Here is a 12,936-nt window from a genome sequence, read left to right as displayed (position 1 = left end):
ATAACAGGTCTCTTCTCATGCGACTTGGAAAAATCAAAAATAGTCTCACGAGGGCTGCGCACAGGAGGAGGTGAGGGAAGTCTTGACGCTGTTAGATCAGCGCGTAAAATAGTCTCCTGCTCCTTATCGATCCCAATGAGAGGAGATTCAGTACTTGTTGGAGCAGGAGCAGAACTAACGGCGCCAGCGCTAGCAGTGCCACCAGCAGCTTGTGTGCCAGCTATAATTCCTATTAAAAAACCAACAAGGAGAAATGATTCATGACTTGAACTAAAGGAAAAAATCAGACAATCAAAGCGCAATAAATACCTTGGCGCACCGCAGTCCGCGAATTAAACATCGCCATGAAGTCCATTTTCCCCCTTTTCGAGGGTAAAACAGGGGACTTCAAAACAACCTTCGGCGTAGCCTCGGCACCTTGCTGCGCCTGAGGTTGAGCCACCAACGTTGCCGGCTCTACAAACATTTGAGTGAACAAAGCTTTATTAATGACTATCAGAATCACACTCATAAAACCACAAAAAATAAACAAAGTATACATGTTGGAGAAGACGAAACAGCAGGCACAGCACCGCTTCCCTTGTCCGCCGCGCGCAGAGACGAGGTGGCGGCACCATACCTCGTGTGGACGGGAGGACTGCCCACACCTCGAGGCAAAGAAGACGAAGAAAACTTGGAAGTAAAACCCTTGGTTTTCTCAAGTCCCTTCGCCTGAGTAGGAGGAAGATTCTGGGCAACAGAGGCATCATCTTTTTTCTGTTTTTTACTGGCCCCTGCGCTAGTTTTGCCTTTAGCCTTGCGCTTGAGTTTTTGCGCTTCAGCTTCTTCCTCCTCCACTTCCTCTTCCACAAGCTCCAACTCATAATTAGCGAGCGCATCTACAATACGCGCAACAGAAATGTTAAAACCAAATTTGGTACTCTAAGGGCCTAAGCACAAATACAAAGGCTTACCAGGCGCATCGCTGTAAAAACAAAATTCTAAATCGACAGGGATGAACATATCATCGAAGCGATCAGGGAAAGCAACTTCCCCAGCACTCAGTGCGACAAAGCCACCTTCCGTATGCTCGTCATAGGCGGCGTGGATGTACTCCTTGCTTTCTGCATAAAACAAGACAAGTGATATCAGCAAAACGAATTATACTCGCGCAAAATTAATGCAATGAACAAACAACCCACCTGAGCCATCAACATGGATGACAGGCTCAGTTAGAGATGTTCAACGAAACCGGTTCCTGGAACCGAACCGGACCCGAACCGGTTCCTACCCTTTTTTTGTAGGAACCGGACCCTATCTGATTCAACCCGATGATCCGTGACCGGTTCTTGCATTTCTGAGTGGGGGCGGGTAGGAACCGGAACCGAACCGGAACCGGTTCTGGAACCGAACCATCCGGAACCGGTTCCTAACCGGCCTTCCTCTGTTTTCCGGCGAAGAACCCGGCCGGCGACGGGACTTTTCCGGCGACCTTAAAACCTATCCAAAACGCCAAATTAACGAGCCATAATTAATCCAACGTTCATCTCCACCAATTAATAACATTAAACGACCATAATATCGGACAATAACAACTTATAATGATGGATTAAATTATCCCCAACAGCCGGATTTTTACTAAACTCATTAACGATACAATTAAACTCCAACGGACCAATTCACACTATAAATAGACTCCATATCATCGGACAAACTCGCTCACATAATCTAATTACTCTATAAATCTCTCTGGTTATCATAAAATTCCTACCAAGAAACGTTTTCCGGCGAGTTACCTGTTCACCATCCTTCAGCTACATTTCCAGGTAATTGAGTTAGGCCTTTTGCTTGTTTATAGCCGCTTAATGAAACCCTTAACTTAAAACAATCGTACATGGAACAGATTATGATAATTGAAATTATTAGGGTTTAATGAAGAAGATGAACTGCATATATTATATAAATATCATCATTTCCATATGTTAACTGAATGTTAGGGTTTAATGAAGAAGATGAACTGCATATATTATAAAAATTTTTTACATTGTAACCGGTTGGAACCGGTTACGGTACAGGAACCGGGTTAGGAACCGGTAAGAACCGGTTAGATAGGTTAGGGGTCCGAGGGTGGGAGAACCGGTTCGGTTCCCTAACAGGTTCGAGCCTGGAACCGGTTTAAAAGGGGGTTTTGAATATAGGAACCGGTTAGGAACCGGTTCCGGTTCCTAGTCCCAAACCGTTTTGAACATGCCTAGGCTCAGTCCCGCTGTCAATCCACCTCTTGCTCATGCCAACCCCCACCAACGCTTCCTCGCAAATTTTCCTGGCGGGGGATGGTTCAGCAGATAACTTCTTAACCCACGCGCCAGATGGATTCTTAAGAACGTCATCATCCGCGGGCGCGGAAGTAATCGCGCGCATAGTCATGCGGATGGGAATCACACCAGCCTTGATATAAAAGAATTTTTCAGCCCAGTCATGAAGGCTTTTGAAGGAAACAGCGCAGCACTTAACCTTCTGACTGCGCGGTGTGAATGAGAACCAAGAATATTGGATTTTCGGCTTATAAAAATATTGAAAGCGCCGAGGGGTGGGCTCCTCGCGCTGAGCTTTGCACATGAACTCAAAATGAGTCATGCGCACTAGTCCACAGGGATGAACCTGAGATATATGAATCCCGTAAAACTGGAGGAGCGCACCTATAAACCTCGTCATTGGAAGACGAAGATTACAGTGGGTGAAAAAATGAGAGTATAAAGAGATATAGCCGGCGGGAGGATCCGCCGCCGTTTGCCCGGTCGCCGGGAGCAGACAGCCATACTCAGGGAGAAAACCCTGAGAAGCGACGAGATTATCAAAGTCAGATTGTTTCAACTTGCAGGGAATCTCATCCCATCTCTTCACCGCCTTGTTCTTCCCTCCCTCCTCCGACGAGGCCTCGGCAACCCGTTTACCCTTACCGGTCTTCTTCAAAGTAGACATAACCACTGATTTTACACGGCCTTTACTAGGGGAAATTGTGGTGTCTGGGTTATCAGACATACAATTGCGAATCGAACAATATGGTTACTTTAAGCACGGAAATCTGGAAGCAAAGATAATGGCTCTTAATCGGAATGTAAATTGAATAAGCAAAAGCTCTGAAAATGACAATGGAGATGAAGAAAAAACCGTTCAAAAGGTTTGGTTTTATAGGCCCAGGGGAGAGAAAGAGAAACAAGTAATAATCAGATCTACGCTCACGCGCCCCCACGCGCAGGCGTAGGCCAACATAAGCGCGACACGTGTTCCTGACACTGTATGAGGAGACGTGAAAGGCAACTGTAGCACCTCGAGCACGCGAAAGGTCTGACACATAACGTCTCCATCTCTGATGCATGTCAGCATCAACCAACCACGTGCATTGACGATTCGTTTTAACCAAATGGATAGAATTTCGCGCAACGCACATATGAGAAATGAAAAAGAAAAGACAAACCCTGTTAAAAGAGCAAACTATTAAGTCTAATATCTATCTTACCTCGCTCGCGCGAGACAAGACACACATTAGACTGGGGGGGCTTGAAGGGGTATGCACCCGCCTTAACAACGAGCGGGGCGGGTCAACCCACAAGATATGGACAAGAGGCTTGAAATCAGGATGTCATGAAGACACAAAGCCAAAACCTATGCGCGTGGCGCATATCACATATGCTCACGCATCACATATGCTCACACATATCACATATGCTCACGCATCACATATGCTCACGCATATCACATATGCTCACGCATCACATATGCTCACGCATCACATATGCTCACGCATATCACATCTGCGCGTGGCGCATATCACATATGCTCACGCATATTACATATGCTTACGCATATCACATGCTCACGCATATCACATCTGCGCATGAAACATCTGCGCGTGAGAATAAAGAGAAGACCTTGCGCATCCCCGGGATAGGCACATAAAGGACAACACAACAAATGAGACAATAGTCTAATCCAAATCAGGATAAGGACAACCATGATTGTACTCATCAGACAACCTTCCAGAAGGTATCTTTTAAGGAATAAAGAATGTGCTGATGTTGACAGCTGCCAATGAAGGGTGGACAACTCAGCAAAACCCATGTGCCACCACGTGATGGCACATGGGTCAGGTAAAATACCTTGGTCAGAGAATAATCAATGAAATAGCACCAGGTGTCCTAAGTACACGTGGCGCGAAGCAATAGGAGGAGGCCAAAAAGGCCCTAATTGGGTCTGAGCCCAATCATTGGAAACCCTAATACTATAAATACCACACCACCTCCACAGTTGGGGTCAAGCAAGAAATATATTCTGAATCCTTTACTCATTTTCACATCTCTTATCTTCTCCTGCAATATCTTATTCTCACACCGGATGGGTACCCCAAAGAGGACCCCTCTGTCCCTTTCTGAGGGGTAAGCTCACGGTGCTGTTCGTTTTGTAGGTGGAAGAACTCGTATCTCGGAAAACCATCGATGATATAGCACACTCACACCCGAGGAACGTTGATCGAATACAAGTAAGTCGATACACGTTTCTTCATCTACCATTGACTCTATCAACATTAATATACCCCGAATATTGTTTGAATATCGAAAGGGTGGATAACGGTTGCCCGGGAAGCCCTTCGTGTATGTAATCATCTTCCATTTTCCTCCCATTATTATCGGTTTTCATCTCACCAAGGCCCGATTCAGTCAACATGTCCTCACTGGCCATACTGACTCGGGCCTGGTATTTTCTTGAACGTCTGAATTCCATCAGGGTTTCCGCCTGGTTGGCCCGTGAGCCATGGATTTGACACTCGCACGTTGTTACCGTTACAAGAATAAGTAGAACAAGTCTTGTAAGAAACAATGTGTGTCCTCTCTCCATATTTCTCAAATGGCAAATGAGAAGTTGGTACGTATATTTATTGACAAAAGGAAACGATGTCGTTTTGGTTGTAGTTTACTAAAAGACTCGTGCTATCAATATCTTGGAACACGACATAAACGGATGCATAGCATTTTTCGATGATGATAAGTTTTTATATATATGTGTTTATTATTTTTGAGTGTGTGAACATGTTTTAAATTATTATTTACTGTATAAAGTGGTGAACATAATTTATTGGCGGGTCATGTGTTATCACTCACATGGAGACTTTTTGGAAGGGAGCCTATGCCCATATGTATGTCGATTGTCATGAGTGGTCATTCCAACGGCTTCAATTATTTTTGTAAATTCGTGTATCGATTTTGTAAATTTTTTGGATAATATCTTTGGTGCGTGGGGCTGTAAGCAAACCGGAAAGAAGTTTGTTTGTATTTGTTCGTTTAATAAATGAACCGGACATGAAAAAAAAAAGAATTCGTTTGGTAAGCTTAATGGACGAATGTGGACAAGGGCCAGGTTCGTTCAATAGTGTCCGTGAACGTTCGGTAACGTCCGTAAGGATAGGTTTTTTGTATGTTCGTTCGTCGTTAATGACACTGTTGGTGTTCGTTGTCTATTAGTGTCCACTAATGTTCATATGTTTGTTTGTCCATTAATGCATTAGTGTCCATTAATATTCATGTGTTTATTTATCCGTTAGAGTCAATTAGTGTATGTTTGTCCATTAGTGTTCAGTTGTCCATCAGTGTCCGTTAACGTCCATTTACAATATTAACGAACGGACACGGACAAACTCAATTTCTTAATGGACGGACACGGACATGAATTTTCATTCAGTAGAGTGTTCGTTAACCGTCCGATTGTCCGTCAAAAGCTTAACAGACGGACACGGACAATGTCTCGTTCGTGTCCGTCCGGTCCGTGTACATCCCTAGGTGTGTGTATAGAATACGTATATACATATTTTTATTTTATACCTGAGTGTTTTCATTTTGGAAGAAATAAAAACAGATGGGAGTATGTGAAAAAAGAGAGACGCGTCAAGAAATTCTTTTACACGGACGTGTATGTGAGTGGGACGTGAGGAGGGAAGAGGGAGGAGTGTTGTCCACGAGGGAGAGACGAGAGAGACATAGTCAGCGATGTGAAAGCTTGCGATAATAATAGCGATGCAGAAGCTTTAAGAATACCAATATAGTATTTTATTTATGTTTTAAAGAGGACATCCTGGTGGTTAAGTGGCGTATCTCACAATCAAAAGGTTGGAAGTTCAAATCCTGTATGATGGAAACTGTGATGTATTTATTATAAAAAATCTAGGAATTGTGTTAAGAAAAATGTTATGTACACCTTGTTTCATCATGTAAGGTAAGAGGAGCCGGTGAAAATTAATGTTTGTAAGCGTTTATAAACAGTAACAATATTTTTTCCATTGATAGTTACAGTGAAGTGTGAAAATTGATATTTTTTTAGTAACAAGATATGTGTTTATAAATATTTTAGACGTATAAGATAATTCGTATAAATGATGTATTAGTCGTAAATCGTAATCAATCTTTGCTTAAACTTATGAGAGACCATATTTACAGTTGAAAACAGAGTAATTCAATGAGTGAGCCAAGTTGAGTCATTGTTGATTCAAGACCAAGTTCATAATGACACAATGAAGTTATGACTCGGCACGTAATTTATAATCCAACCTGGAAACAGAACTCGTAATCAACTCTCATTTATTTTGAAGCTTAATGGCGTTACCAACTTTTTAACAAGTCTCAAATAATAACTTTAAAAACAATTAAAACTAAATTTATATAAGAAAAATGAAGATAAAAAATTATATAAGCGAGCCAACAAGCAAATTAGCAGAGGCTCAAGCCCGATACGAACAGGGGCGGACCTACATAGTAGCCGTCGGGGTCCCGGGACACCAATGTTTTTTAAAATTTATTTAGAAGCGATATAGAAAATTTTTGAAGGACCCCATATAAATTAACACTTGGACCCTATATCAATATTACCATTCTAGTCTGGTGGAAACCCCCTTCCAATACCACACGAATGACCCGAGTTTGAGCCTTGCTCTTTCCCGTTTTTTTATGTATTTCGTTTTTTTATTATGTTTCTCGTATCGACTCTTGAACCGACCCGAAAAGTTTGAAAACCGACAAAAATAGGACCCCATTGTCAAAAATCCTGGGTCCGCCACTGGATACGAATAATTATACCAGCCAAGTAGCCCGAGGCGAATTAGCAATGAATGTTAAGCCTAGTTCTTTAATAACCAATTTAGTTTAAAGCAATCACAAACTTTAACTGATCTAAAGGTCAAAAAGAAGACCCACTATACAGCCAATGGTCCTCAAATGTTGTTCTTTAGTGAACACTTAAAACCATTATATGAACCCAAACCATACATCTATTCTTTCCTTTTGACCATTTCTACTTTCAACCACTCAAAAGTATATATGAACCAAAACTTTAGATCTATAAAAACCAGTTTCACGTGTATCGTACGATCATTTTATAAACGACTAAAAAAACAAATCAGCGCGCTCGGGCCCCTAGACCTACCCGAAACTAAAAACCAAAACATGCTACTTTAAAAATCTACCAAAATAATTCAATCAAAATTCCAGCTGCATTCATAGATATTTATATCCCATAAAACAAACATAATAAGTCTTTAGAATCTTATATCTTGTCCAGATTCAAATTAATAGCACCAGCTAGATCAGCTAACAGACTGCTGATGGTTATCGTACCCGTTCGACCCATAAGCCGACGCATCTGCACCTCCATACATGCCTCCGTCCTGGTTCTGTTGTCCATAACCGCCACCACCATAACCGCCATAACCGCCGCCGTAACCGCCCTTCGAATAGTAGCCTCCGTTCCCATTCATCCTCTGTCGTAAACAATACATCATAACATATTAGCAATGTTGTTGAAACCAGACCGGACTGGTTCGACCGGGATTCGGTTCACTGACCGGTCCAGCTCTATGCAGTTAGCTCAGTTACCAGGAAACCGGCCGGTCCGAACCGGTTGACCGGTCTGACCGGAAAACCGGACCGGTTGAACCGGTTTATATTAAAAAAAATATTTTTTTAAAAAAATCTTATTTTCACCCTTTTTAAGCCAAATCGGTTGGGCCGGTCTGACCGGTTCAACCGGTTGAACCGGTGAACCGGCTGCCTGGCCGGTTTAGTGTCCGATCCGGTTATGAAAACATTGCATATTAGCATTAACTGTATTTTCTAGGATGATAAGTCAGCTAAAAAGTCAAAACCAAGTCAACATAAAAAAATGAAAAAAAGGAATTACCTGTCGGTTAGCAGGAGTTTTACCCCATGATATACGGACCGTCTGCTTGCCTACCACCGTGCCATGCATGTTCTGAATTGCATCCTCGGCGCTGCTTCTGAATTATATAAATTTAAACGAGAAATAAACATATATTAGCGCAACCTTCAAAATATAATAAAACTACTGTGCATCGGTCGGTTTTAGGATCAAACCGAATCAAAAACCAAAAATTCAGCTTTTTGAGTTTTTGAAAACCGTTCTGTTTCAGTTTTTTTCTTTTTTTTTCGTTTTACCATTTGGAGTTAAGAACTTTTAGGCTAAAAAAATTTGGCCCGTAAGGCCGTAATAGTGAAATTGTGCCTACATTTTTGCTAACATTTTTGCTAATTAATGATTAATTCATTATTAACATTTTGACTTAAATTCTAACATATTACTTAGCAATCAAAATAGAAAATAAAAATCCATAAATTAGGTTCGATTTTAATTACATGAAAACCAAACCAAAATTCTAGTTTTCTGGTTACGGATCGTTTTTTTTTGGTTTCATGCACACCCTCCGAGAAACATATAATTTGGGCCCCACGAGGGCTGAAGAAAGGATTACCTGCTTGAAAATTGGACAAAACCGCAACCTTTGCCTACTGGTATTTTAACAGACAAGATCTCGCCACATTGAGAAAAGGCTTGCCTTAAGTCGTCATCAGTCACTTCAGAGTCGAGTCCTCCCACAAAAATCTATAAGAAGTAAAGATGTGACGGTTAGTAAAGCTGTTAGCAATTGTAGTCAGTACATTAGTAAACAGACGGAGTGACTCACTGTTGTGTTTGATAAATCACCGTCAGATTGAACAGCGTTAAAAGAATCGTTTCCACCGGTTAATAGGACAGCTAAAACATAAGACAACATTACAATTATAAGATACATATATTATACCGGTCCTTGTCATCATCAAAAATCACTAACTTCTTAAAAATGAAAAAGATGAGAAGGTATGTGTAAGAAAATCAAACTAGAGGTTGGGTAACGAGTCAAAACGTGTAGTTTTTAGAATAGCCAAAACTGGTCAAGTCGGTTTGGACTATGCGAACCACATTTTTGTCAACTTTACTTGCTTTTAAGAAACGTAATAAGAAACGTTTTGGTTATTCTAAAAAGTACAGTAATAGTCAAAACGTTTCTTATTGAATAAAGTGATTTGGAGGTGAAACATAAGAAAATTTAAATGCATTTATAAGTAAATGAATTAATATTGTCACATGTATGTTAATGAATATCAGGATCATTCAATATTCAAATATCTGAATAAATTACATAGTACAGGAACTGTAAGAAAGAATAATAGGAGAAAATATACAAACTATAATATAAAGATAAGATAGAATTTGAGCTATCCAGAAACTGCATATACCAAACATCATTATCTAGATTCTTATGTTTATTTATCTTTTGAACACTCATGTCGATATGCAATAAATCAGTAACCAAATCCCATATTTTACCTGAAACCTAATACTCATGAAACTAGTATTCACCGCATCTGACAAATTTAATGAAAGAAATCATATAAACATTACAGATTTGATGCAAGGCACATTATATGACTTAACGAGAAAAATTAACTGGGTTAGCGTCAAAAGGATTATAATTATATAAGAGATTTTTTTAGTAAATTGGAACAGGCCCAATGTGTATTATCAGCTCATGTCTTCAAGTTGTTTTCTCTTAAAAAAAAAAAAAAAAAAAAAAAATCTTAAACCAACAAGTCAAACCACCTGACCACTAGCCCGTTTGACCTGTTTTTTAAAACTCATATGTGCCGAAACCAAATTTGACCTAAACACGCTTGAGATAGTTACCCAACCGCCCATTTTTGCATTACTAACGGAACACACAGTCTTCCAAATAAATAACATACACTATGTAGATCACAAAATATGTGGCTCAAACAGATAAAAGAAACAGATCAATAAACAAATTTTAATGCATATGAAAAAAATGTTGAGTTGTGAAGAAACAATTTCTGTTTAAATAATTTAGAACTTCTATGATTATAAAATTTGTATTGTGGCAACAATAATCTAATGTTTCGAATAAACAGAGTTAGAAAGTTAAACGCATACCTTGAGACGGAAACTGTTGCTGACCATACTGTTGTTGAGTAGGTGGCTTCTTCGGTGTAGCAACACCGACACGCATAGGCCTGCTTGAACAATATTGTCCATTCATTTCAGTCATAGCCCGTGTTCTCTCACCCTCATCACCGAATCTAACAAACCCATACCCTTTTGAGCACCCAGTATTCGTATCAAAAACAACCTTTGCACTTTTCACAGACGGATATCTACCAGCAAACGTTTCATACAGCAATCCATCCGTCACATCCGGTGCCAGATCTCCTATAAATATAGACAAATCCGAACCAGTGTCCGCTCGTTTTTCACCCGAACTAAAACTTGCCCAGTTCAACCGAAACACTTGATCTGTGTTTGGCATCATGGACCCGTTGTAGCTTTGTAGAACCTTCTCAGTTGCTTCATGAGATTGGAACTCGATGAAGCCGTATCGCTCAGATTGACCCGTTTGTTTGTTGCGTATCAGTTTAATAGATGCTACCTGCTTATTTCATAATATCAAAACCAATTTTCAAAGAAAATATGTTTACGCCTCTAGACATCTGCTTTGTCACTAATTAACAAAACAAACTAACTAACATACCTTGTAAAACCCCACTAACTCGAAAAACTTTATCTTGACGTCAGTATCAAGATAACATACATATAACATAACAAAACTTGTCAGACCCCAACAAAACGGGGCGCAACTAATTATATTTACTCAAAACAAAGCCTTTGTAAAATATCACAACGAAAGTCTATACAGTTTACAAATAAACATTACATAAACTAGACTAATGCCTCTATTTATAAATAAACAATTTAAATCCTAACAACTAATGACTTATAACCTTTTAATGGTTAAGAGGTAACCTTTAGTCTGAATGATTAAGAGGCTACCTCTTAAGGGTTACCTCGTAGCCTCTTAATCATTCAGACTTAAGGCTACCTCTTAACCATTAAGAGGTTATGAGCCATTAAGAGGTAGCCTCTTAATCACCGTTAAGAGGCTACCAAACGGCCCCTAAGTAAGCATTCCTTTCATCCCGGCCTAAAAAGTTAAAACATTTAACCATTTAAACTCTATGGACGTCGGTTGTGTTCTGTCTTGTTTTTGCGTAAATTCAACTATTACTAAACTACTAAAAATAAAAGCATCAAACTACTAATAACAAAAAAATGGTGCGAAAACAAATACAAGTCAGAAATCGACTATAATACAATTTTTTTAACATTACAGATACAAATCCACTTCAAGAAATAAATAACACTAGTTAGTATCTATCATATATATATGATTCACCAATATTACAAGTATTCAAACTAGCAATTAATGAACTAGGTTAACAACAAACAAATACAATATATCTTATAGCTAGCATTAGAATAATACTAGTTTTGGCAAGGCGAAAATAATTGACTAATTGTACTCTTTGTGACTTGTGACTCAGTTACATCAAAAAGACAAAAGTACATATTCACAGAATAAAAATCAACGTTACACAATAATAGAAACAAGTCCAAAAGTCAAAAAGTTAAAAAGTCAAAACCCTGACCTCTCCGGTCTGAGCAAAACATGATTGAATATAAGTCTCATCCATCCAGTGTTGTAGATCACCGATCCAGATAGTCTTGTTATCTTCACTTGTGTTTTGAATCTGTGTACTACCTTTATGTTGTTGTTGTTGAGGTTGTTGTTGTTGATATTGTTGTTGGTAGTATGGCATGTAGTGAGGTGGTGGTTGTTGGTACATCATGGCTGGATGATGAGGATGCATAGGTGGATATTGTTGCATAGCTAGCCATTGTTGTTGTTGGTATTGTTGCATAGCTAGCCACTGTTGTTGTTGAAGTTGTTGTTGTTGAGTTAAGTCTGTGTTGGTGGTTCCGTTTGTTGCCGGTTGCATATTGAGAATGGGTTGTGTTTGGTTTGAGTTTGTGGTGTTTGGAAGTTGTGGTAGCGTGTGGTGGTGAGATGACGGTGGTGGTGGTGGTGGTGGTGGCCGGAGAGGTGTTCGTGAAGGGAAGGATAACGAGAAAGAAAGAGAAAGAGAGATGAAAGACGGCTTAAGAATGTTTATAAAATATTATGTCAAGTATGTTTTGGATGCCCTTTGGGTTTTGGAATGTATGAATATTAGGACCTTTTGGTTTTGTAAAGTGTAGTTTTGGCACAAGAGTTTTGTTAAGTTTCTAGATTGATGATGGAGTCCGTTAGGGTATTAGGGTAGCTCAGTACAATTTCCAAACAGTGTCGAAGCATGGGCTTAATCAAAGGGGGGGGGGGGGGGGTCGAAGTTGTGTAAAATTTATAGGGGTTTTCGAACTCAACACCTATAATAATTTTCTGACAAAATCGCGAAGATTTACACCACTAAGCGAAAAAATGGGAGTGACTAGGGACACAACGGGTCCCTCATAACCTTCGCCCATGTTTCCAAAGCACCCCGAGCAAAAATCCATACCAAATTAGTTTCATGGAATTGGTTGTGCTTGGTTTAATGTTAACAATCTTCATAAATCTCCGTTGATTTTGGTGCCCCTGCTAAATCTTCATAATATTCATGGATTCGACTAAATATGATGTTGCAATCCCTTATTGGTTGGTTCTATTCCCGATAACCTCGATTCATA

The 12,936-nt window shown here is 39.8% G+C and overlaps 1 protein-coding gene across 1 annotated transcript; it reads right to left on the bottom strand.

Annotated features, from left to right (window-relative positions):
* Nucleotides 1-7,497: 7,497 nt before the first annotated feature.
* Nucleotides 7,498-12,356, bottom strand: LOC143537643 (polyadenylate-binding protein RBP47-like). The gene is made up of 6 exons (XM_077031369.1): nt 11,859-12,356; nt 10,309-10,801; nt 9,005-9,075; nt 8,792-8,922; nt 8,203-8,299; nt 7,498-7,783 (listed from the first exon to the last, which is right to left on the bottom strand). Exons 1-6 carry the CDS (start codon nt 12,207-12,209, stop codon nt 7,610-7,612), a joined length of 1,317 nt encoding a protein of 438 aa, XP_076887484.1. The 5' UTR covers nt 12,210-12,356; the 3' UTR covers nt 7,498-7,609.
* Nucleotides 12,357-12,936: the final 580 nt, after the last annotated feature.

The sequence above is a fragment of the Bidens hawaiensis genome, unplaced genomic scaffold (genome assembly GCF_021521415.1).
Source record: "Bidens hawaiensis isolate Kalapana, Puna unplaced genomic scaffold, B.hawaiensis_p1.1 tig00000780_1, whole genome shotgun sequence".
Taxonomy (NCBI): domain Eukaryota; kingdom Viridiplantae; phylum Streptophyta; class Magnoliopsida; order Asterales; family Asteraceae; genus Bidens; species Bidens hawaiensis.
The sequence above is the reverse complement of the archived record's forward strand: the minus strand, read 5'-3'. Positions and strand labels throughout refer to the sequence as shown.

Bases quoted from the DNA above. Each gene is read 5' to 3' on its own strand.
- LOC143537643 (XM_077031369.1), bottom strand. From the start codon at position 12,209: ATGCAACCGGCAACAAACGGAACCACCAACACAGACTTAACTCAACAA. The intron at 9,076-10,308 runs GTATGCGTTTAA...CTTATGTTTTAG, and splicing joins GCAACAGTTTCCGTCTCAAG to CTGTCCTATTAACCGGTGGA. The intron at 8,300-8,791 runs GTAATCCTTTCT...TATATAATTCAG, and splicing joins TTTGTCCAATTTTCAAGCAG to AAGCAGCGCCGAGGATGCAA.